This window comes from Xenia sp. Carnegie-2017, unplaced genomic scaffold (genome assembly GCF_021976095.1).
Source record: "Xenia sp. Carnegie-2017 unplaced genomic scaffold, XeniaSp_v1 HiC_scaffold_6, whole genome shotgun sequence".
Classification (NCBI taxonomy): domain Eukaryota; kingdom Metazoa; phylum Cnidaria; class Anthozoa; order Malacalcyonacea; family Xeniidae; genus Xenia; species Xenia sp. Carnegie-2017.
Window position 1 is genome coordinate 19,917,589 of NW_025813526.1, and position 13,523 is coordinate 19,931,111.

Below are 13,523 nucleotides of genomic sequence, written 5' to 3' on the forward strand. Positions count from 1 at the left end.
GTGTTTCATATAAAGATTTTGAAGAAGAAGAAAAAGAAAAGTGATGGTTGTCATAGTATTTTACAAGAACGATTATGAAAAAATACGTTTTACATTGGATGAAGTTGTATTCTCGCTATTTATCAGAGTATTCATGATGCATCCCGATTTCAATGATTATACCCTTGATGAACTTTATGTTATGAAAGAGTTTGTTGAAAAGTTTTGGGACTTATGTATTAGACATGGATATGTAAGCAAAGATATTGATGTAATTCCTGATAAAATGACAACAACATAATTTTACTTTTTAAATATATTTTTATAACTACAACATATTTGAGTATTTTTCTTCTCATTTTTACATTTTCTTGCGTACACTTTTTTAATTCTTGGAAAAAACATTTTAGATAAACTTAACAATTTTTTATCATTATCTAAAGTCGAATTATGATTAATTACATTTAAAATATTCATTTTTAAACATTTTTGTAACAAAAAAACAAACACCAAACCCCACAAGTAGTTGTATTAATATTTTGACGTCTTTTATAAGAAAATATTTCAAAATTTAATTTTTTATCAGTTGCAAATTTTTTCCATCTTTTATTTTTATAATGTTCTGGAGTTAATCCAAAACTATCAAAAAAATATAAATTTTTTCCATTTTTCCACGCTGCTACCCAATGTTGACCTGGTTTATCACTAGTATCTGTATTCCATATCCATCCACCTTCTTTAAAATCTATTTTCGGGTAATAATCAGCTGGAAAAACACCTTTGAATTTTTTTTTAATAATTTTATTATTATTTCCCAAATTTATTAAATTATCAGTTGTTAAAAACTTTTCCAACATACATTTTATATCCATTTTTTTATATATCAAATGTTTTACTTTCTCTCAATGTTTTTCGTCGAGAAAAATTAGAAAAACGATGAGGCGTAGAACTCCCTAAATTTAAAGACGGTTCAGGAGTTAATAATCGTGGTATACGTGTAGATGACGATGTTGAAGGAGGAGATAGTAGTGATGAAGAAGTAGATAAAATAGGTATTTGTGATGAACTTCGTCTTCTAGTATTGCTTGCAACAGAATTTATATACATCTCCTTAATTTTATTATTTTTAATATATGAAACAGGCATTCCTTTTCTTTTCAATTCAGGTAAAATAGATCTTAATTCATGTTCTTTGAGATTTAATGTTTTTCTATTAGATATTAAATCATTTACTAAATCAAAGTAGGTAAAATTAAATTTCTTCCCATTTATTTTAAGTCTTTTTGTTTATGCCCTGATTATTAAAAATCTTGAAATTAAATTGTGATGTTGTGCTTTTGAACCCTCGTTATTATTGGTGTTTTAAAGGAGTACCCCACCATCTATATTTAAGTATCACCATCATCCATTATATCATCTGTATCTACAACGTCTCGTTTTCAGCTCGTCTTAAATCACTCGCTTTATTCAAAAAATTAATTAAATTTCCTTTTCTTTTACTTTTTCTTTCTTTTTTTAATATATTATATGCTTTTATTACTTCATGTCTTTTGTATTATTAGTTATCCCATTAATTAAATCATCTTCCTCACGTCTTCTCTTCAATTCTGCTAATAATTTATTTATTTGACTTGTGTCAACAAGACCAAATTTCTCAACACTATCATTTACCATTATTTTTAATTATGTTATAAGCATCTTCTAATAAGTACCCTGTTTGAACATCTTCACATAATAAATGTTTTATATCGTCACTATGTTTTTGTTTTAAACTTCTTAATAACATTTTCTTATGAAATGGATTTATTTCTTCATGCAAAATTATTTTATCATTTAAAATATTTTTAAAATAAAAATCAAATTTTAAATATATTCTTATTTTAATTAATTTTATTCTATTTTCTACTCTAGAATTAATAAATAATTTCAAACTTGGAATAATGTTATTTTTTTCACTTTTTTTCTTTTGTTTTGAAAATTCGACTAATTTGACAATTGCTTTTAAAACCTCTTCATTTAAAATATTTTCTTCATCATCATCATCTTCATCATCATTATCATCGTTATCATCATCAAATTCATATTCATCATCATCATCATCATCAGAATCAAATTTTTCTTCATCAAATTTATTTTTTTCTTTAATTAAATTCTCTTCGTCTTTAACAATTTTTTCTGCATTTTCTTTATTATCTTCATTTTCCATATCATATTTTCCCCATTCATTTACATTTTCTTTATCATCCATTATAAATAAGTAGGGTTTATTACTGGATCAACGTGTATAATTTGTTTTTTTAATGGAAAATCAATATCAATTACTTTTAAAGTTTTTCTTTTAAATTTTTTCTTTCTCTTTAATTTATATAATTTTTGTTCTTCTCATGTTGAATACACAACAATAATAACAAAATTAAAATCGATATTCAAAATATATAGGATTTTATATCCATAATTCATTTGATTTCTAAATTCTCCAAAAATATCATCGTATGTGCTTCAGTTAATGCTTTTTTAAATTAATATCAAATCCGAAATCCCTGTATTCTGACCCGATAAAACTTCGGTGAAACTATCTTGATTAGGAGATAAATCAAACCGATAATTCCACATTCAGACTTAAATCGTGCGTAATCAAAATTCATTTTTCATTTTTTATTTAAAATTTTCTTTAAATTCCAATATGCTTCTTTTCGACCGTAATACTCATGTGTTACTGCACGGTTAGTACGTGCACAACAATAACGGAAATTCAATAAATTATATAAGTGACAATTGAGTTGATGTGATCCATTAAATCTTGTTGTTTTTTGAAAAACTATAAAAACTCTTGATGGTAAACCCCCAGTGAATACATCATAACAGTTGATTGCTTGGGATCCAATAGGAAGAGTTTTTGTAACAACTCTCATATTATTTACAAAATAATGACACTCTTTATTTTCTTGTATCAGTTTATTATTTATGGCTCTACTCAATTGTTCATTTGGTTTAAACATTCTAGTATTTATCTTAAAATCTTTAAGATGAATATCATAATTTTGGGGATTATCAGCAGCTAGACCCATCAAATAATTTGTTTTATCTGCTCTTGCAAATTGAAATTTCAAATCACTAGCTGATGTAATCCATGTTGTTTTACCATATCCATTTATCAAAGTCATATCAAGTTGGTCTATAATTTTGCAAGTCTTATTATTTATAAGCTTTACTCGTGCATTTTTCCCATTTAAATCAGCTCGATCATTATTACCCGTATTATCCGCAATTTTATTTACTATCCATTTTTCCACTCCCATCCAATATATCCAGATTTACAGCTCCTAAATCGCCACGTGATTCATATGGTGTATATAAATAAAATACGAAATTCTATTATACTGATTAGTAATGTTATTTACTAAAACATCATTAATATATAAATTTATATTACACCACATGTTAGTTAGAGGTCTTGGATAAACGCATATGTTTAAATTATTAAATATAGTACCAGCCATTAATTTTATTCTACCACTCATATCAAAGTCATCAGTTCTCAATAAACCATATTCGGATTTTGACATTATACATTCGAATTTTTTGCATAAGGTTCGTCAGGTTCGGGATTTAAATAAATAGGTCTAAATTCTAAAATGTGTGATTTCGAGGAACTGGTTGAAATAAATTTAAATTACTGCTTACAACATGATCATTTTATCAATTTCATTTTCACTAACGCTTGCCATTTTTTATTATTTTTGTTAGTTAGAACTTCACACTACCAACAAAAGATATAAAATGAAATGATAATTTTTCTAATAGCTTATAAATATATATATTTACAAGAAATTTAATTTATTTCTGCAAAAAATTCAATAAATCATCATCAATTCTCTTTCTTTTTCTCTTTGGAAAATCTTTTTATTTTCCTTTCTTTCTCTTTTACAGTATATTCTGATAATTGTTTTTTAATAAATTATTAAGTGTGACATCAGTTAAACCCGTAGGTGGACAAATTCCTTTTTTTTCAGTGATGGAACTAGATTTATATTTTATATAATTAAAATGTGGACTACAATATTTCATTCCATTACCCTCTAATACATTTCCATAATATTTATACAGATCATTTTTCTTTCTTCATTCATTTTTTCTTCAAATTTTAAGTCCAGAAATATATCTAGTTCTTCGTTGGTGATATAGTTATTATCTGAATCATCGTACTCCAATTCAAATAATATATATTTTGAAAATAGAATCGAAGGAGCTTTTTCATATTCCATTATTTGCATTGATTGCAAATTAAAATTAGCAACAGCATCTAATTTGGCTAATCCTCCATTTAAATATAAAAATTTTTTTATGCAATAATAAAAAAATTTAATATTATTCGGTTCGTTATTAATATTTTTTATACTATCTGGTATACAATTTTTCACATTAGTTAAATCACCAAGATCTGGTATTTTTTGTACATTTTCACTTGAATTAGTAAAAAAATCATATGGTTATTCCATAGTTAAATCTTTAATAAATGAAGAAATTAATTGTTTTTTTATAATTGGAGGGGTGTACACAAACAAGTCGTCTCCACTTTCATCTGCATAATGTAAAGGGACAATACATAACAATTCACTTCTTGAATCACCAACAATTTCACTATCAATTTTATCACAATATTTAAACATTTTATTTAACCCAATTGTCTCATCAGGAAGATATGGAAAATGAAATATTTTAATTTTTTAAAATTTACGTTCGCTAGAATCAAATCCAGAATCAAATGTATATTTTATTTCTTCTTTATCCAACCCAACATAAAACTTAATTTTTTGAAAAGTCAATTTAAATTCCAAGGTATTATTTCCTGTAGCATAATCAATATATTCTATTTTGTTCATTACGGGTTGTGTCCAAATATAATTTTAAAATCATATTTTTACCATTTTTGATATAAGATTCTTTCCTGACCATAGTAACAAGTATATTCATTTGTTAAAATTATATTATTTTTTCCATTTTATTATTAAAAAACATTAAAATCGTTTAAATAATCATTTAAAAGCGCTAAAATTTTTTATTGTTATATATTCCAGATGGTATTTTAATTCTTGGTAAATTAAACTTCAAAATTGATATAAACTTTTATCTATATTTTTAGTGGTATCATCCGTTTGAATAAAGTATTTTGAAAAATTTAATTCCAAATCACACCAGCATTCATCTTCATTAATATTTTTTGCTGTTTTGGATAAAAAACATTTAACACAGATATGTATTTTTTATTATTTATTGCATCAATTTGACCCGGTAATGTTGTGGTAAAATGATTAATATAATTTTTTCACCATTTTTATTATTAACATTACTAATTAATGTAATATTTTTCATTTTTAAACCTTTTTAATTCTTCACGATAAAACTTCCTTGAATTTCTCACCGTTGTTATCACAAAGCTTATAAGTAACAGGATCCGTCAACAAAACTTTATTTATATAAAAAATCTCATTAACCCACTGTCTTAAACTTTCCTTTTCAAAAATATTATTTTTAATTCTTGAAATTTGCACTTTAAATTTTTATCCCTTTTTTTTGTATAAAATATTAGACAGTCTTTTGATGTAATTTATTTTTTTTCCACCTAAATAGACATCATATGGTGAAAGATTATCGGAAAGTAATCCATGATGAGGAGATTCGTTATATCTTTCCACAATTAAATGCAAGTATTTTTTATAATTAAAATTTTTTTTTCGCTTCTCGTTTGCAACAAGTCAATAGTTCTTCTAATCATCTGTTTTATTGTTCGTATAAATCTTTCAGCATGAGTAGCTTTAATTTCACGATTATAGGTATTATAAATTGTAAAATTATATTTTTTTGATAATTCTTTTCGAATCCCTTGAAATTCACTTCCCTCGTCCGATACTATTTTTTTAGGAAATTCATTTTCTTTCAATAAAATATCTTCAAATTTTTTCATAACATTTTTACTAGATTTATTTTGTAATAAACGAACAAATGCATATCTTGAATACACATCGACTACGCATAACAAATATCGCAAATTATCATTATATCTTGCCAAATCTTTCATTTCAGCTAAATCAATACTCCACAAATCATTTTTTTTCCATATATTTATATTTAATCGATTATATTTTTTCTTTTTCTTTTGATACAAATTATATATACTTTGTTCATTATCTTCTAAATGTTCACCTTTTAATAATCTTGCTGCTTTTTTTATAAAATCGTCATTAATTAAATTAGTCTTCTTCGTTCTCCTCATCGTCATCTTTTACAATCGTTGGAAGAGGGTGATGATAATCAAGCACTGAAAGAAAAATGTCATTATATATTCTTTCGATTTCATCATTTCCATATTTTTTATAAATTTCTACAAAATCATATTTCTTTCCCATTTTTTCCTCTAAAATTTCATTCATAATTTCGCTATGATAAACAACGCAATCATATATTGAAATATCCAATTTATTAGAAAACTCTTTCAACATATAAATAGCTTCAATATCATTATCAATTTCAATGTCATTACCATTTTCAATATCATCTCCATTTTCATTCATTTTTCTTTTTTTTCTTGGTACAGTTTTTGTCTTTTCTTTTTTACCTTTTTTTTCTTTAACTTCCTTTACTTTGGTTGTTTTTTTCTTCTCTTCTTCACTTTTTAATAAACCACGACAAGATGCAACAAATTCTCGCAATTTTTGTGATATAGATTTTAAGTCGTCATCTTTTCTGAAATACACTTTGTAAAATTCATCCACCCAATCAATCATCGAAATATCATTTAGATCACTTGGTTTGAAACATTCATCCCACTCATCATTATCATCATCAAGACAAATAGTTACACTTTCATCAACAGTACGAGATGATTTTTGTGTTTTTAAAATAAGTTTTCCTGATTCACGTTCCAAAATAACACGTTTTTCGTTAGATGAAAACAAAACTTCATAAAAATCTTCACCTTCATCTTTATTAGCAATTTTGTTCAACGCATTTGCTAATTTTTCACATGCTTGCAAATTCATTTGCAATTCGTCTTTACAACACAAACCATCATTGTATGGAGAGTAAACAGATTTTGAAAAAAACATAACTTACTAAAACGATTAAAACTGCATACTTTATTTCCAAGGATTGCTTTTCCATTAGTATAGCTTTGTAAAACTGTTACCAAATCTCTAAAAGTTTTTTTATAAATGGTAAACTCTTGAGCCATTTGTTTTATCTTTTCCTTAAAAAACTTATATCGATGTGTTGTTTGAAAGTATATGAAATCAAATGATGCAAAACATGAAAAATAAAATGAATATATACCCTACCAAAAATCGACAATTTTTTATTTTTTACAAAAAATCAACAAATTTTTTTTACAAAATTATCAACAAATGTTTTTTCATTAATTCCATTCCATTTTTGTTATATTAATATATGGTCCCTTAAAAAAATATAATTCTTTACCAATATTTTTTTCTATATATTTTTGTTCATTTATATAAATATTATTATAGTCTCTGAGATATGATTTATATTTTAAAATAAAATTATAAATTTTTTTTTGATCAATAATTTTCAACTCGTTATTCTTTGATAAAAAGTCAACAATATAATTTTTAGAAAAAATTTTTTTAAAAAATTTTTCGTCGAATTGAAACAAATAAATTCCATTAAAATAACAATGAATTAAATTATTCCCATTCATCATCACCACCAATACAGATAGTTCCTTCTTCTAACAAATACGTATTTTTCATAAATTTCTGTATCTCCAGAATTTTCTTTTCTTGGTATTTTATCTTTTTCATAAATCCCTCTTCAATAATATAACAGTGATAACAAATATACCACGAAAAAATTAATGAAAAAAATAATAATGTCACAAGAAACGTTATAATCATTTCATCTACGAGGACTTCCATCAAATAAAATCTTTAATTCCTGTAGAGATCCTGATCCAAAATGTCCTGAAGATCAAGAAAAATTGAGCCAAAATGATGTAGGTGAAAATATTCAAAATTTTTAAAAGGAAACTTCCATACAGCTTTATCAATCGTTTATTAAGAAACTCCTCTACAAAGAGCTTCCATTCTCAACATCTTCATCTACCAATTTTCAATTATTACACCAATCTTTGAACTTCTATGAAACTTATATACAGGTTTTCCCTGATGCTTTTACGAAACGTGAGTTGAAAAGTATTCGTTTACATTGTCCTTCTGAACAATGCAAATGTTTTGGCTCCTACGAAGAATTGGAAGTGAGTTGAGTTGAGTTGATAAATTTATTAAAAAAGTTTGGTATTTTTACTTATTAATTTTTTTTGTCAGGGTCATTATCAAGTTTGTGAGCATGCGCTCATCAGCTGCGCATAAGTGTAACATTCAGTTACCTCGCTCTCTCCTTGGTGAACATTTGAAGAATGAATGTGAATATCGCAATGTGAAATGTGAATATTGTGGTAAAGATGTCTCGCATGCTTTACTTAAGGTATGCGGAATATTCTCAGGCGGATTAAAGGAAAATAGAATTGAGATATAGCCAAAAGTGCTAATCTGTATTCATTACGATGTATTTATACACGTTATTAAATAGATTAGTTTGTACTAATTGCCTTGCTTACTTTCAAATGTGTTAATCTTTGTTTAGCTCTGTTCAAAAATTATTCGTCTCCTTTTGTCAATAACGAAGAATATTGTGAAATGTTTAAGTGCAGGTAATTTTCTTTTGAATCTGAACTTTGTTTACTTATAAAAGGAACTTACCTTTATCTTTTATGTAATACTTATTCGAATATTTATGTCGTGTGATTACATTATCTGTTTTTGTAGAATTTGGTTGCTCGTCCTGCGTATGTTAAGACAAAAAGTCTATTTACAAGGTTACACGACAACGGATGACATTCAATTTCTGAACATCATTGTAAAATATTACCAAACTTTTGGTTGAAACGCGAGGAAGAAAGAAGACTTGAAGAAGTCGAAAATGAAAGCTTATACAAGTTTAAAATGCAAACGTATTGTGAGGACGAGTTGTCCGAAGTTAATCTAAATCAGATGCAAACGTGTTGTTAGGACGAGTTGTCCGAAGTTGAGCTAAATCAGAAAGATATCGAAGAAATATTTACAAGGTTTGATGATGATTTCAAAGAACTTGAGTCAGCGGAAAAACAAGAACTTTCAAATGGCAGCGCGATGAATACAATCGAGAAGAAGACGATATTGGTGTTTTAGACCTAACACAGTTCTGTAATATGCATCAGTTCATATTATGTTGTGCTCCCAATGTATGCGATGTGTTTTCAACCTTTAATAACAAAGATTATCTAAAGGTGGATGAAGAAAGAGATGCGTTTGAAATCGTGTTTCACCGTTATAACATTTCTTCTGAAGTGGTCGCACTTGCTGATTTATCCGGTTTGTACAAGAAGGATATTTCTTTGTTTTGTACGGTTTATACTTTAGCCTAGAAAGAGACTGTCTTCAAAGGGACGAATACATTGAATTTAGCAAAGTTTTGTATTATACAGATGTTGATTTACAGGACGATAGTTCTCCCAGCCATCTCATTATGAGCTCGATGTTGATGAGATATTTGTCTAGCCATGAAGAAGGAGCTAAAATTAAGGTGATTAGTGCAAGACCCCTTTTTTATGTTTTATTAGCTTGAGTTGTCAATCACGTTTATTACTTTAAATTATAGCATCAGTTCATGAGTTCTTTGTTCGAGAAAAGGTAAAGCGTTGCGCGTATCACATAGCATGCTTAATATTCGTCTTTTGTGGCTGAGAGTTTACATTTTACAGAGGTGAAGAATACGATATTTACCACGACAGCAATTTAAAGGAAACTGTAAAAGTTGTACCGATACTTCTACGCTTTAAGACGAGATTAGAGCAACTGCTTGTTGAATGGCCGGAGCATCCAACGCTCGCTCAGGTAAAGAAGAGACTCGAGATCGAAGCAAATCCTGTGAAATATTATATTGGTTTTTCAACTTTATCGATTCTTATTTTACAGTTGTGTCGAACCATCGAGCGTATTCTTTCATTTTCTGTAACAAGTCCTGTAATGAAAATTCTTAATGGTTTAGAAATCTTGTTAAAGTATTCACAGGTAAAGAAAACACTGTGAATTGTGGGTATGACTTATCATCTATTGTACTCTAATGTCTCAGTACTGTAGTCGAGTTACGTCATTATATTACATGATAAAATGTCCCTGGTGTACTTGTATGTACTTTGTTGTCATGTAAGGTCATGTATATAATGTTCCTGATGTATCCAAATGCTTGAACAATCGTTTTGATTTCAGGAGTGGGAATGTAATGCCAGTCGCCATGTTTCCATAAGAATCAATCTGAATGAAGTCACCCAAATGATTATCCAATAGAGAAAGTTAGAGTTAAGGTAAAGTTAGATAAGTTCAAAAAATTTCTGAAGAAGCGTGCTAAATGGAGATGGTAATTTGTTTCAAGGTGCTGGTCTTCTTTGTTGCGAGTTTGTGAAGTGAACGTGAGCGATAGAGCCAATCATTGGTGGTTTCATCTTCATCACGTGATCCAGGAATTTTCCGCACTAATGAACAAGCGGATTGCACGGAATTCATCAATATCTTACAGCAGTTTATTTAGAAATCGTCCATAGGAGAATTTTGTCATAGATTAAACATGCTACGGGCCTTTCATTCTCAGAAAATGTTGGACGATAATTCAGGTTTACACACTTAACGGGTTTTGTCGCTTTGAATATGGTGACATCTGGAGTTTTTTCTTAATGTTTTTTTTCTAGATATCGTGTTGATTATACTGTGGAACGTATATTGTTACTACAAACAATTTCAGGCGCAAGTGAATGATTTTATTCAGAAAGCAAAGACTCCGATCGAGAAAGAGTTGAAGGTTGTGTATAATTTATTGATATTTTTGCCTCCTTTGTATTGTAAGCAAAATGTGAACTTACAGTTCTTGAGTTACTTCATAATCATGAATTCTTGATAGGATTTCATCAAGATTATCAAGTGGAAAGACATCAATTATTGGGCAATGAAGGAAACGTCGTCAAAGTCTCATTATACTTTGCTGAAATTCATGAAAAATACAGAGTAAGTTTTTTCAAGTTCTTAGAAATGATTCGTGTAGAATATGTACAATATTTTATTACTCTCAATTTCATGCATGGCTTTCTCCGTGTTCTGCAAGTATGATTGTATGACAGCTTTTTAGATAATATAGTCATGTTTAGTGGAAAGTTGTCTAGCAACTTTGCAATATAGTTATGTGCCGAGCGATGAATATGAGAACAATACTTCTATCTCAACTTTTTTGGGATTCTTTCGATGTATCTGAAACTTTGGGCTTGGTTTGTATTCCAGGCTTCACATATTTTACGTCGCCTAAAGAATTCAAGGTTTTTTATCAAGATAAAAATTTTGTTCAACAAACTGATTGCACTCTCTCTCTATGAGTTTCCTATCAATATAACGTGCAAATTTTTGCTTTTTACATATTCGTCTGCGTCATTTCAATCATTTCTATCGAGGTTTTTCGTCGTCCGTATTGGACTTCCCCAATTTGGTTGATCGACAAAAACGGTTGAAATGACTCGAATGATTCCGCGAAAAGCAGTCTTTGTAGTGCCCTATTAAACGATAAGTTTGACTCGTTTATGTTATAATCATATGATTGTGATGATATTTTTAGATGCCGAATCTTGAGAATGAGGAAAGTGAATCTCAACTATATCCTCAAAATTGTTTACCAAAATGCGAAAGTTAACACAACGCAAGCTGAACACTTCGAGATAAGAGTGATCATCTTTTTCTGTGCATAAATTTGCCGGTATTTGTCTTTTCTACAAGTGCAGCATCATTTTGCTTGTATCTGACGAGTACATTTATATCTTAAGGTGATATAGTGAGCAAGGCACTTACTCTGCAACAATGGGAAATTGGAAAAAAGGTTTGTGACTTATTTCATGTAACTGGCAGTGCACAAGCTTCGATTTAGCTTGTGCACCATATTGTAGACTGGTGAAGAACGCACTCGGTTTATCAAACACCTTCACGTTATGAAAAGAGATCTTTAGCTTACTTGTGCACCATATTGTAGACTGGTGAAGAACGCACTCGGTTTATCAAACACCTTCACGTTATGAAAAGAGATCTTTAGCTTACTTGTGCACCATATTGTAGACTGGTGAAGAACACACTCGGTTTATCAAACACCTTCACGTTATGAAAAGAGATCTTTAGCTTACTTGTGCACCATATTGTATACTGGTGAAGAACGCACTCGGTTTATCAAACACCTTCACGTTATGAAAAAGAGATCTTTAGCTTACTTGTGCACCATATTGTAGACTGGTGAAGAACGCACTCGGTTTATCAAACACCTTCACGTTATGAAAAAGAGATCTTTAGCTGACTTGTTCAAGGAATTAAAAAAGATAGGTGATGAACGTTTCGTTGATGAAAATAATGAAAATAAACTATGTTTCGTCTTCAACGTTTGACAACTTCAAATTTTATCCAGGTTTGTCGTACCGTAAAGGCATAAACATTTGCCAGCAAAACTCGTTGAAAAATCCTATGTTGGTTGATACCTCTTACCTTTCAAAACGACTGAAAAACATGGACAATATCATGGAAGACAAGTAAATAGCTTTGAAAAATGTTAATTTTTTGTGGAGAAAGTATTCACTCGCTTTTTTTTCTCTTCAGAAAATGTGGATGTTTTGCATCATTGTGGGAAAGGTCGATAGAATATTATCAAAAATGTGTTTACTGCAACACTGCCGTGAACAACCTTCTTTCATCACCGTCAAAGGTAAATGGGTTTGTCGTTAATAAGATTGCTTAACTTTATAAAGTTTGAACCCAAAGTATTATTACACGTTTGTAGGAGTAGATCGTCCATTTGTTCAGTCCTAAGAAGTTGGTGTTTATGTTGACTGACGTTTTGACTACCTTAGCGGTAGTCATCTTCTGAGTCAAGTGAGAAGTAAACAAACAGACGTATGAACCAGATAAATACGGCAAACCTGACGTTTACTCCTCACTTGACTATGAAGATGACTACCGCTAAGGTTGTCGAAACGTTAGTCAACTTTAACACCAACAGTTCTTCTCTGGACTTTACTAACCTGGACGATCTACATCTACAAATATGCATACCTTAACTTTCCTATCATGACGACGGCTCATTTGTCCTCTGGTTGATAGTAACAGTCATTTTGTTTTTTATTAATTTTATTTTCGACCACTGAACGTTGCTTCGTGTTGAGTTTCTTTAATCAGTAGTCATCGGTTGTCTTTGTTTCAATAGTTTCTGTCTTGTAGGATTTAACGATGGGCGATTTTGACCGTATTAAAGGTATTGCCGAACATTTACGTCAAATCACTCAAAGGCAAAGAGAAATAATATCAAGTGTTGGCAAGATGTTTTCTAATTTGTGGTATGAATGAACAATCGATACGTTGTCTTGCCACTTGTACCCCTTCATCATTACTTGTACCCCTTCATCATTACTTGTAGTC

The 13,523-nt window shown here is 29.0% G+C and overlaps 1 protein-coding gene and 3 long non-coding RNA genes across 4 annotated transcripts; all 4 read left to right on the forward strand.

Moving 5' to 3' along the window:
- Positions 1–4,533: 4,533 nt before the first annotated feature.
- Positions 4,534–8,924, forward strand: LOC124458043. The gene is made up of 4 exons (XR_006952963.1): positions 4,534–4,544; positions 8,365–8,478; positions 8,638–8,704; positions 8,820–8,924. It is a non-coding gene; the product is annotated as an uncharacterized LOC124458043 (long non-coding RNA).
- On the forward strand, positions 7,932–8,262 carry LOC124458044. The gene is made up of 2 exons (XR_006952964.1): positions 7,932–7,987; positions 8,150–8,262. It is a non-coding gene; the product is annotated as an uncharacterized LOC124458044 (long non-coding RNA).
- Positions 8,925–9,154: 230 nt separating the features above from the next.
- LOC124457702 (midasin-like) lies at positions 9,155–10,555 on the forward strand. Its single transcript, XM_047007901.1, has 6 exons — positions 9,155–9,404; positions 9,518–9,615; positions 9,691–9,722; positions 9,794–10,103; positions 10,302–10,396; positions 10,465–10,555. The coding sequence occupies exons 1-5, from the start codon at positions 9,242–9,244 to the stop codon at positions 10,377–10,379; spliced, it is 681 nt and encodes a 226-aa protein (XP_046863857.1). The 5' UTR covers positions 9,155–9,241; the 3' UTR covers positions 10,380–10,396; positions 10,465–10,555.
- A 1,791-nt stretch (positions 10,556–12,346) lies between these two features.
- LOC124458468 lies at positions 12,347–12,785 on the forward strand. Its single transcript, XR_006953205.1, has 3 exons — positions 12,347–12,437; positions 12,520–12,640; positions 12,708–12,785. It is a non-coding gene; the product is annotated as an uncharacterized LOC124458468 (long non-coding RNA).
- The last annotated feature ends 738 nt before the right edge of the window (positions 12,786–13,523 follow it).

Bases quoted from the DNA above. Each gene is read 5' to 3' on its own strand.
- LOC124457702 (XM_047007901.1), top strand. From the start codon at position 9,242: ATGCATCAGTTCATATTATGTTGTGCTCCCAATGTATGCGATGTGTTT. The intron at 9,723-9,793 runs GTAAAGCGTTGC...TACATTTTACAG, and splicing joins AGTTCTTTGTTCGAGAAAAG to AGGTGAAGAATACGATATTT. The intron at 10,104-10,301 runs GTAAAGAAAACA...TTTTGATTTCAG, and splicing joins TCTTGTTAAAGTATTCACAG to GAGTGGGAATGTAATGCCAG.